At 47.9% G+C, this 12,285-nt stretch overlaps 2 protein-coding genes across 2 annotated transcripts; both read left to right on the top strand.

Moving 5' to 3' along the window:
• The first annotated feature begins 1,527 nt into the window (after positions 1 to 1,527).
• LOC136473980 (uncharacterized) lies at positions 1,528 to 2,584 on the top strand. Its single transcript, XM_066471597.1, has one exon. The coding sequence runs from the start codon at positions 1,762 to 1,764 to the stop codon at positions 2,254 to 2,256; it is 495 nt and encodes a 164-aa protein (XP_066327694.1). The 5' UTR covers positions 1,528 to 1,761; the 3' UTR covers positions 2,257 to 2,584.
• Positions 2,585 to 10,309: 7,725 nt separating this feature from the next.
• LOC136473979 (uncharacterized) lies at positions 10,310 to 11,117 on the top strand. The gene has a single exon (XM_066471596.1). The coding sequence runs from the start codon at positions 10,449 to 10,451 to the stop codon at positions 10,782 to 10,784; it is 336 nt and encodes a 111-aa protein (XP_066327693.1). The 5' UTR covers positions 10,310 to 10,448; the 3' UTR covers positions 10,785 to 11,117.
• The last annotated feature ends 1,168 nt before the right edge of the window (positions 11,118 to 12,285 follow it).

Below are 12,285 nucleotides of genomic sequence, written 5' to 3'. Positions count from 1 at the left end.
ATACCGAGGACCGTATCCTCCCATACCCTGCACACCTACAAGACAGTGCCACCAGGCCATGCTAGATGGGTACTATGCAACCTTCCGAGCGTGTCAGAGCCCAAACAATGTTGTGGGCATCAACATTTGTCTTATAGTATTGTAAGCGCCGACATTTACCATACCAGGCGAACACGGTAAAACCTGCCAGACGCGTCTGGGCATGAACAATATTATGGGCATCGACAATCATCTCGTACCCGATGGCGTGAGCAACAAGACTAGGTAGCACACGTACTCTCTCTCACACACTTGTAAGGCCATCCCCTTCATCTATAAATGGGGATGCGCTCTCTCCCAAAAGGGACGGTCGTTCAGACTCTCTCCGATTGGATTCTCTCTCTGGATCTAGCTCTAGAGAACCTGGGCATTCAAACAGCTCCACAACTCTAGATCTCAACAGCTGTACAGAGCATATGCTCTAATACTTAGCGCATGTTAGAGCACCTGTCACTCTCAACCACTTGGTTTAGAGTCTGATCGGGCCTCTAACACCCCCTTCTCATTCCATACCTGTTTGTAACCCCATAACAAACTTTGAGCACCTAGGCTCAGAAATAAAGTCACCGACCGACCGAAACTGGACGTAAGGCACGTTGCCTGAACCAATATAAATCATGTGTCATTGAGTGCTAGGCCACATCCGATTACAACGCACGGCAAAACTACAAATATTTACTTGTTGCTCACTTTTCGCACCGACAAATGTATTTCTGAGAACTCTTGATGTATGAAATGAATTAAGTATTGTAAACTCGTTCTCATTATTGGATCCTAGAGGAAAAACGTGGATTGTTCAAGTTCTCTCTTGGGGTGTGCTCGACGGAACCGTTCGTTGTAGCTTATTTTCGGGGTGCTTAGTGTCTGATAAAAGACGGGCGCCTCTAGAAGCGTGCTATTTCGGGCGATTCTGCCACATCACTGTGGAAATTCGTTTCGGCCATGATGTCTCCTTTGGCGGATGTCCTCCGCCTCTCGGCGCCCGTTTGACGCGAGACGTCGAGTTCTACATCATGAAGTTGGAGCTGCTGCATCAGGAGATGTAGCTCGGCAACGATGACGTGGGTCAAACTCTCCTTCTCCGATGGCTAGGTTTCAGCTTTATAGGCTCGGCAATCGCCTCGGGCGGGGCGTGGGATCAAGGCAGGAAGTCGGAGCTGCTCTTCGCGAAGCCATTGAGCTCGGCAACGATGACCTATTGCAGCCTTCTGCTTTGGGCCCGTTGGTATAACATCTTAAGATGGGTCGTCGGTGTTTTGCCATGGGAAACCGAAGCTGCTGGCTGCTTTGCAACCATGCTCGGCAACGATGACTCATGGTAGTGTGTACTCTACAGCGTTGTATGGGTGGACTAACCTTTCATGGTGTTGGCACCACGCTTAACTACATTTGCTTATATATAAATTTTATTCGTCTGAAAGGCCATTGTAAAAAAAAAAAAAAAAAAAAAAAAAAAAAAAAAAGCTGAGCGGCCGGCCGGTTATCCGCAGCCATTCATTCCCCGGACCAGCACAGCACGGTGGTACCAGTACGAGTACGGCAAGCGCGACTGGGCGAGGGAGCCACACCGCACCAGCACCAGCACCACAGGCTGGAAACCAGAACCGCGTCGCGCTCCGCTCATAACTCTGCATCCAAGTCCAGGCAGAGGCAGGGACTCGACTCCATCAGTAGCTGCAGCTGCAGGCAGCTCCACCCCAGCCGAATGCCTCCCAAGTCCCCATGGCGCCGCGCGTCGTCCGGGCCCTGCTGACCGCCACCGCCCTCCTCGCCCCGCTGCTCCTCTCCTCTCAGCTTCCTCCCCTGCCCAGCGCGTCCGCCGCGAGTTCACCGTCCCCGGCCCCAGCCCCAGCTCCCGCGCCGGCGCCGCACCACCAGCACCCGCCCAAGCTGAGGAGGCCGCCGCGTCAGGCCGCGTCGTCCGGGAACAACGAAACCCACGCCCGACGGCCGCCGGGGCATCAGCGAGGCGGGGCCGCGCGCCATCGTCCTCCGGCTCCGTCGGCGTGGTGGCGCCGGCTCAACTTCGGCGAGCGGTTCGGGATCGCGCTCGCCGGCGTGGCCGTCGCAATGCAGGCGGCGCTCGCCGCGTTCCTGCTGGCCCTGCGCGCGCGGCAGCGGCGGCGAGCGGCGGCCGCGGGGAAGGCCGAGGAGGAGCAGGAGGCGGCTCCGGCGGTGGCGGCGGCTGCTGCTGCGTCGCGGCCCGCGCCAGCGTGACCGACAGCTCGGTTGTTGGGTGAGCGGACGGGGCAACATCACACTTGCTGCTGCAATGTTGTTGGTTCCTTCGTTCCTTCCTTCCACTGTATAGGCAAAAAAATATTATATATTATAACTAATAAGTCGACTAATAAATTCATACAAATAGAATCAAAAAATAGCTTTGTTCCTTATTTTTTTTCAAGCCTATACTACGTGCTGAGGTGTACGAAAAGATTAATGGAGTGAATTGATTTCTTTTTTTCCAAGCCTCGCTCCAGCTAAGCTTAATAAGGGAAGCGTTCACTTTCAGTCGACATCTCCCCGGGCTTATGGATGGCATGGCAGGCAGGGCGGCGTGTCGGCGAGGACACCGTCAATTGCGACATTGCGTGACACCGAGAGTTGCGGCTGCCCTGCACGGGGTTACATAGATGACGACGGTACGGTTAGGCAGTGTAGCACGTGTTTAGTTCCCACCTCAAATTCCCAAAAAGTGTTACAGTAGCCATCACATCGGATCTTGCGATACGTGCATGGAGCATTAAATGTAGACGAAAAAAAACTAATTGCACAGTTTGGTTGAAAATTGCGAGACGAACGTTTTGAGCCTAATTAGTCCACGATTGAACACTATTTGTCAAATAAAAACGAAAGTGCTACAGTAGCCAAATTTTCAACTTTCACCTAACTAAACACGCACGTACTTGCATTATTGTATGTAGTGTCACAGTTAACCAAATAGTCGCATGATCGCTGTGTGGGTGTGGCGACGCTGATTCATCACCTGTCGGGCCATCGCGGCGACGACCCAGCCGGCGAGCCCCCCAGCGGCCAGCGTAGCAAACGCGTCCCACATCCCCAGTCGAGGGTCTCATCACTCTCTCGACATAAAGGCCTCGTTCGGCTTACCTTATAATCCGCACTATTCAGCTTAGTTTTTTAGCCGAAACAGCTAAGTTTCGACAAGCCGAACGGGACCAAAATCGAACTCCACACCCAAGCTTCCCATTTCCCAGTTCCCACCGATCAAATATCAACTCGATGGAATGGAATGGAGGGCAACATGGTTCCAATACGAAGCTTCACCATAGTTTATTAATTTTCATTCCAGACACAATATAGTTATTTTCCTCTCTCATGATCTGAAATTTATCCTTTTTCTCTATTTTTTGAGTCATTCTTGGATATGTATTTGATTTGTTTTTTAGTGATTTAGGGATCCTTGGAACTCGATTAAATTATGGCTTCAAGCCTAGTTCTCATCTCTCAAGCCCCCCTGCCCTCCTCCTTCGACTGTTCATTTCGCTGAAATTTGGCTTATGCTAATGCTTAATCTTGTTAGCCGACAGTGACATTGGAGGAACTTCACACTCGTGCCACCTCACCCCTCCCCTACGTCCCTCGACCTCGCTGCCGCTAGATCCCTCCGTCAGTTGCCCGTGCGGTCACGATGAAGGTGGCGCACGGGGTTCTTCGTCACCGTCTCTTCTTTGTATCCAGGCAGTGAAAGTCCACATTTATCACCATATATGCCCTATCTTAGAAGATGGATCGATTGATGTGGAAGATGGACAAATGTGGAGTCCCTGACGGTGGGATACATCGATGCGCTGATGGAGGAGAAGCTGGCAGGGATGACTCGCACCCTGAGCCTTGTGTCTCTGAGCGAGCTACATCTACGCGCTAGGTCATCAGTGCAATCGACATCAACCACTTTGCCATTTTACTATGCCCCGACTACTATGCCAGACACTTCACCGCCATTTACCACCGCTATGATGATCCCACATCGTGGGTTTCCTCCACTTTGACGACAACTCTAGCCGCAGTTATAGTTGCATCAGCCATCTCATCTGCGGTGCTCAACATGAGTCAAGATGTCACTAGCGCCAGGCTTCTTACCTCCACAGGCTGCAACACATTGACGCCCACAAGGGGCAAACCTATGTCCTGGGCTAAGGGGGTTCCAAGTGCATGGCGAGCCCAAAAACATTCGAGTACCCCCTCATTATTAGAGTCCAAGTACAACCCTACCTGGCACTAGCAGTCCAACCTAATAGATGGATCGCTTGTCTTGCCCCTACTCTCGAGCGGTTGAGCCCTAACCACACAGACATGTCACCCTCTATTCTCCTAAAGTGTAGCGGCGCACCGGCGGCCCTCCCCATTGGTCATCGGCCCCTTGCGACCTATTGGCTAGCAAGTACCAAGTGACGACATGGACTAGTCGCCTCCTTTTCCTCTCGAACCTCAGTTAGCCCTTGCTAGCTTGTTGGGCACATGGCGCACAGATCCTTCCGCACTTGTTGGGCATCAAGCGCTGCCTTGCCCGGGTGCTACCAACCGACCTCGACTCGCACGACAAAGTTGTTGCCCATCTTTTCGCCAACAGCACAACGTGTAGTCACCCTTAGGCCTCCACCCCTGCTACTTCACCTATACAATTAGTATAACTCTATAAGGGTATTGGTTAATGATTGTTGATGCAGCTATACTGTCGCATCGCCGCAGTTGGGCTGCGCGCCGCACTACACCGCATGGCGCTCCGATGGTCGTCCTAGGAGCTAGTGTCGCCGGGAGGAATAGAGAGGGGACGAAGTAGTTGTGGTTGACTAGGGAGGTAGCCAGAGGGAGAGGGAGAGGATAATGGGGCCGTTGATCTGTGTCTACGCCCTATAGTCAATCCCGGAGCACCATGTAGGCTCATGGTCCTCACCTGTCAGTAACTTCCAAAAAGCACATCACATGCCATGTTGGTGGTGGGTTAGCACATGGACGGTATAGCTATGGCTTTCACCGTCACGCTTTCTAGCGAACCGACAGTGAAAATCATTTTTACAGAGAAAACCTAGGGTGAAAGCATTAGTTTTCACTGCCGTTTTTTTCCTCTCAAACCGTTGTCCGATTTTTTATTTTGAACCGGTGATGATACATTGCCATCGCGAGCCATCGATGCCGGCTAAGATTGGACCCGCACAGCCCCATCTTCAGCCTTGGTCGAGAAGACCAAAGCCCCGTCGCCACTCACCAGCTAGCCAAGATGATCCTGTCCTGTGCACCGTCACCGCCAAGATCGCCTCCACCTCCACGTACGGTTTCGGCGTTTAGCGACTTTGAACCTTATCCAAACCAACTCAGACTGGGCTTATAGATAGGTTTTGATATGGGCTGGTTTCACGGGTTGATCCGGCTTGAACCTTGAACCGGCCCATGTATCGGTCCTTTGAACAATGCTTCGGTACGGTTTCTCCGATACAATTCTCTGTCGTTCAAGCATCTCTGAACTGTAGTGGACCAATTATCAGAACAAGGAATCAGTCACACAAGTGACTGGTCGATGACGCGACTTTGCCACTGGGTTCTGCTAGTTAAAGTTTGGCGGTAAAAGGACACAATCCTTCCATTCCAAAAGGGAGAGAAAGAGAGAATATTAGGACAAGCTGAGTAGCTGACGCCTGACGGGGACGCATACTCGGCACCACTCCGAGAAATTTGAGCACCAGAAAAGCAGGCCCAGTGCAAACAACCTAACCTGACAACACTGGCAAAAGGCAGATCACTACCATCAGAGGAGAAAATTGGCGGCCGCCATGGACAAAACTAGAAGTGATCGGCCCTCCTTTCGTCCATGCTTGCTATTCCTGTCATGGAAGGGAGTATGGGACCAATGCAAATGAATCAACAAACCTGAGCTAGCTAGCTGCGGGTGTGTGCTGGCGCCGAGCCCGTGGCCGTGTCGCTGTTGCTGCTTTCCGTTGACAAACCGGCGGCCAGGATGATGCCTGGTCCCGGCCGGCCCTTGCACTGCATCGTCTCTTTTGCATGCGTGGTGTTGGTGTAGAAGAGAATAATAGGAGCCAACACAATTGTGTATTGATCTCATTGAGTATATATGGATTACCCTCTTAGGCAGCCGGTCCTCTCTACACTCAGCGCACGACGTGCGCGTGGTGGGGCGCGGTGACCGCGCTCACTGCCTGTGGCAGTTTACAACACTGGTCAAAGTGCACATCAAAACATATATCCTCAACAGTTGGGCTGTAATTGGCTGGCTGCTGGTTTCAGCTATCCGCGGATGCAGGCAGCAGGGCATGAGCATGACCGCTGAAAATGAAATGGAATGAATTCAGGGGACAAATTCACAATCTGTTGGAGAACGGATTCAGGACTCGCTAGTGTCTGCATCAACCCTATTTTTTTTTTAAAAAAAACTTGTGCATCAACCTTTGGCGAGTGTTTGTTTGCTACAGTACTTATTTCCACTGGCCCCGCTCCGGTATGCGGTATCTGTAATTTTTTTTTTCATTATTAGTACGTTTCGGAGCCTCTCGTTAATTTCTTGACCTGTTCCCATAGTGAACAATTTGGACGTTGAATTGAACAGAGTAAAAAGGTGCGGCGCGGTAAAAGAGAGGGCGAGATTGTAGTACTTCCTTTCTCCAGGCAGTGGCGAAGGCAGCTCTAAAATTAGGGTGGTGTACTGCTAAGAAAACATACATAATTTGATAGAAATACACGGTAAAAGTTAGTCTAGTTAGTGGTAATTTTTTTCCTTTCCGTGGTGCATTGGCACCAGGCAAGCTCAACATAGCTTCGCCCCTGTCTCCGGGACAACTTTGCTCTAGCTAGAAGCTAGTGCGCGTTTGTAATAAGCAAATTAGGTCAAGAACAGCACGTTTGTTCCCCGCCTTCGGTCCATCTTTCACCTACCAACCACACTCCTGGCCTACCGCGGTGCAGTGAAGTGTCTGAATTTCACGCCAAGCCCCAAGCCCCCAAGCATTGCGCGGACGTCACACATCCTCATGCTCTGCTCATCTGGGCCATGGGGGCGTTTAGTTGCCGCCGGAATCGGCGCCGCTTGAAATTCTCCAGAACTGCTGTAGCTTTTCGTTTATGTTTGATAATAATTGTCCAATCGTTGACTAATTAGGCTCAAAACGTTCGTCTCGCAAAATACAACCAAACTGTGCAATTAGTTTTTGATTTCGTCAACATTTAGTACTCCATGCATGTACCGCAAGTTTGATGTAATGAGGAATCTTCTTTTTGTATAGTGCCAAAGTTTGCATTTTGGGGTAACTAAACGCTGTTGCACTTGTACTCCATGCTTATGTGATCCTCGTCTCGCAAAGTTTGCATTTTGCATCGTTGACTGTTTGGGGCCTTGTTTAGATGCCATCCAAATTTCAAGTTTTTTCACTCTCTCTTCATTACATCAATTTTTAGCCGCTTGCATGGAGTATTAAATGTAGGTAAAAAAAATAACTAATTACACAGTTTAGTTGAAAATCACGAGATGAATCTTTTGAGTCTAGTTGGTCTACGATGGGACAATATTTGTTAAATAAGACGAAAATGGCACTATTCATCAGGTTCACTTTTTTTGCAAAATGAACTCTGGATTCCAGTTTCAGCAGCTCGGTTGCACTTGCACGCAACGAGGCCTGCCGCCTGCTATGTCTATGTGCTACCCCTATCCATCTGTAATGTCTATCTACCCATACTGTTGACGACATCGGCAGCGAAACCGTCCAAACGAAGTCTATCCATCTGTATAGTTCATAGATAGTGCGGGAGTCAAACACAGGAGCCGCCCGCAGCCCGCAGCGGGGAGGCGTACCTAGGCATGCTCAGCTATGTGGATGGATGCCAATATTGCCATCCTCATCAGCAGCAGTCATGCACCCTGCAATGCAACTCTGCACACGGAAGCCGAAACGCTTGCCTGCATGACGCGCGAAAGCTAGCCACCATTAACCGAAGCAGCAAATTTGGCTGCTTTCTGAGTAGTTGACTCTCGATCCGGGGGGGGGGGGGGGGGGGGGGGGGGGGGGGGGGGGGGGGGGGTAGCCGGCGAGTAAAACGTACGTGTTCCTTTTTATGCATCATGCAGTACTTCATGCGTCAATGTTAAAAAAAAATGTTAAGGGGGTGTTTGGTTCACCGACTAAATTTTAGTTCCTGTCATATCGGATGTTTGAACACTAATTTGGAGTATTAAATATAGACTAATTATAAAACTAACTGCACAGATTGAGACTAATTTACGAGACGAATCTATTAAGCCTAATTAGTTCATGATTTGACAATGTGGTGCTACAGTAAATATGCGTTAATGATGAATTAGTTAGGCTTAATAGATTCATCTCGTAAATTAGCCTCCGTCTGTGTAATTAGTTTTATAATTAACTCATATTTAATTCTCATAATTAACATCTGAACATCCGCTGACAAAACTTCACTCTCCGCAGCCAAACTACCCCTAAGTAGGGTAAACTCAGCTTTCAGTCGCTAGTGCCTACAGCCTAGTGGTGCGTCGATGTTAAGGTTCACGAGTTGGGCAGGGCACCCAAGTCCCAAGCGAGCAGGTAATTAACCAAAGGCATCCACACGTACAGCAAGCATCCATGCCAGTGCATACCGTATTTCGAGGCTCTGTTTGCCTGCCAAAAATAATACAAAAGAGAATATAATGCTAGCTTCTGCCAAATACAATATATATAGTTTAGGTCAATTTTGCTGCGAGACACTGTCTCTATACTCGCTAAGTTGTTTTTGCCGTAGCCCGTAGGGCATCTCGCCTAATAAGTGAACAAAAAGTCTGTACACGATGACATGCCCAACCGGTGATTACTAAGCCTAAGCGTGTGTTTGATAGTTTTTGCACTAGCTTTACAAAACAATTTTTTAAACTTCTCCTATCAAACAGGTTGTAATAAAAAAGTGTGAAAGCTGGAAATATTAGCTTCTTTCAGCTTTCTCTCTGCTATTTCTTAAGAAGCCGTTTTATCAAATATTTTCTAAAAATAGCTTTACCTTCACCGGTGAAGCTGCTTTATAAAAATTAAATACCAAGCATTTAATTTGGTAGACTATAACCATTGTCACCAATAATAGTCGTGGGATCTACTTTATTTTACAAAAAAATTATCCACATCTAACAATATGAAACATACATAATATCATCTAAAGTTTGCTTATAAATTACCCACGCCTGCCCTTCTAAAAGATAACTAAAAATAAACCTCTAAGTTATGATCAAAATTACGAACATCTACTATATTATGAAAGGTAATTAAAATAACCTCATAATTTTTATCTACCATTACCAAAGATAATGCAAAGTAACACGTAAATTAGCCACATCTACCATTATAAAAAATAATATAAATAGTCAATTTAATTTATATCAAAATTACCAAAATCTACTTTTATAAAAAGATAAACTAAAAAATCCCTCGAATCTACATGCAAATGCTAATACAAGCTATTATGAATAAAGTTATACACTAGAAAAAATATTGCATATCCATTAGATATCCACAATCTACATATAAATGTAGGCGACGTGCCAGTCAACATGTGTCTGTACTGTGATTAGATAGAACATTATCTTAAAATAAAGTTATACATTATGAATATCTATATCTCTTATAAAGATAAACCCTACTAGCAATTTATCTTATCATGCAAAGTATCTACATCAGCACATTCAACTATCTCGTTATACAAAGTCTATATCCGCATCCACTAACACTCCAACTAACACATACTATTATGCCTTCATTCAAGCTATTCACATTAGCAAACCACATCATTTACTAACATATATTTAGTTGTCCATATCAGAATATTAAAAATCATTCACTAACATGTATTATGATATTTATTCAATTATATTAGTAAATATAAATAGTATAATTTCATCAGCGATTCCCGCAGCAAAGCGAGCAAAGCGCGGGGCGTTCTTTTAGTTTTTATAATAAATCATGTCATGCCACTCTCACGTTGACAATTAATACAAATAAATTAGATATATCCATAAAAATTGCTTATAATAAATCATATCAGAATAATAAAATATATATATATATATATATATATATATATATATATATATATATATATATATATATATATATATATATTACTATGCCATAGTAAGAAGGCAATTAATCGTTGCCATAAAACCCGTCACCATGCTAGGCCATGCAAGTTTCCTGGCGCCACAGCCCACAGGTATAATAAGTGCGTTTGGAGGTTTCCACCATCCGGTCGGCGGCCCCATATATCACTCTCTCTCTCTCTCTGTCGCAACGCCACAGCCTGACGAGCCAAAGAAAGAGACGATAGACGAGGAGGAACGGGAACGGGAACGGGCAGAGGGAGACAGCGGCCGGCCAGACCCAGACCGCCAGAAGGGGATGCCGGGCGCGCCATGCAACGTCGAGCCGGCGGGCCGCCGGTTGCGCTGGCGCGGGCTCGGCCGCCGTCGCCGCCGGAGGCTCCCGGTCGCCCGGCTCGGCGGCAACTTCAGGGCCGGGCGCGGGCGGGGAATCCTGCGCAGGCTCCGGCTGCACTGGCTCACGGCGCGTTGGCTGCGGCGCGCGGCCCGCAGGCTGGCAGCGATCTACCTGGCGGCGCTCGCGGGCCCGCCGGCTCCGACCGGCACGTCGTCGTCGTCGACCTGCCCGCCGTGGATCGGCCTGGAGCCATGCTTCGCCACGCCGTTCGTGGTCAGCACCAGGCCGTGCTGGTGACGTGCCGCGCCGCGCCGTCGCCGGCCGCCGTGGATGGTTTTCAGGCTGCGCCGCGGAGTGCAGGTGCAGCAGCTGACCATCGATCCACGGCAAGGTAACCGTCCTACAGAGGAGACACCAACGGACATGATGAAGCTTTGCTGCAACAACAACAACAACCAGTCATGACTGGAGACGTACTGGAGCACCTGGTCCAGAATCCAGATGCGCGCATAGATCGAATTGGACTCATCGTTTTCTTCTTCTTCTTTTTTCCCGTCTCCTGATCTTGTTCTTGTTCTTGTTCTTGCTTGTTTTGTTAAGCAAACAAGTAGTAGTAATCTCTTGATCATCTGGAATTTCGTTACTGACCTCACCCGGCGGCGATACAATCTGTGGGACGGATTGATTGAATTTGAATATATATAGCTTATATAACCAAATAAACTAAAATATCAATTCATCAGTCAAGAGGAGAGAAATCAACCGGTGATGAATAGTACTTACTACGTAGCATAACGTACGAAGCGTGCAAACAAGAAACAGGCAGCCAGAGCGAGCAAAACCGAATTATCCTGAAGTGACGTGCGTCAAATTGAAAGACATCGTGACGTCAAAAGTAGTACTACACACAAAGAAACCACTCATCGTTCACCTCACTACCTGACAGGGTGTTTAGTGGGGTGAATTTTAGATTTTGGGCTATCATAGTATTTTTGTTTTTATTTGACAATTAGTGTTCAATCATGATCTAATTAGGCTCAAAACATTCGTCTTGCGATTTCCAACCAAACTGTGCAATTAGTTTTTTTCGCCTACATTTAATGCTTCATACACGTATCGCAAAATTCGATGTGATGAGTACTGTAGCACTTTTTTGGAATTTGACCTAACAACTAAACACGAGCTGAGCTCAATACTCTCAATCAATCAGAAGGAAAAGATGGCGTACAATTAATAGGTTTTTTTATTGATACCATTATAATTCTTCGACTTTGGAGCAGTACTATTTGTCTATTTAAAGTCATACCATTACAACGGTGAGTCCTTCGGAGGAACGCCACGAAATACGCTCGTTGATGTCTTGGGCCCAGCTGCAGGCGTATGCGCTACCTCTGTATTTTCGTATGGACGCCCATGCCGTCGGGTCAAGTGGATAAGGCCCACTCATAGGCGCTCTTCCTCTCGTCCTCTTCTCACTCACACTTAGTCCCAAACCCTAACCCCGAGGCGGCGACCAGGCCGACTGCGGCGACTCCAATTTGGGCGGCATAGACGGCGGCGATCACAAGCACCCAAGCCAAAGGTGCGTTGCGATGCACCCCGCTGACCGCAATGGGTGATCTGCAGCCGCGCGTCCCGGTGGAGATGGCGGATGATGAGGGCGGGTATGGATCTTCTACCTCCTCTTGTTCCCTTTATCGCGTATGAGCTCGCCGGCATTACATTTGCTTGGGATGCATACTATATTGCTAGTGTTTGACTAGATTTGGGGATTTTTTGCTAGGGTTTCGTTGTTCTC

This window comes from Miscanthus floridulus, chromosome 8, assembly GCF_019320115.1.
Source record: "Miscanthus floridulus cultivar M001 chromosome 8, ASM1932011v1, whole genome shotgun sequence".
Lineage (NCBI taxonomy): Eukaryota > Viridiplantae > Streptophyta > Magnoliopsida > Poales > Poaceae > Miscanthus > Miscanthus floridulus.
This window is presented reverse-complemented; position numbering and strand designations above follow the sequence as displayed.

What these genes read in the sequence shown, in the direction of transcription:
- LOC136473980 (XM_066471597.1), top strand. Translation starts at nt 1,762, where the DNA reads ATGGCGCCGCGCGTCGTCCGGGCCCTGCTGACCGCCACCGCCCTCCTC.
- LOC136473979 (XM_066471596.1), top strand. Translation starts at nt 10,449, where the DNA reads ATGCCGGGCGCGCCATGCAACGTCGAGCCGGCGGGCCGCCGGTTGCGC.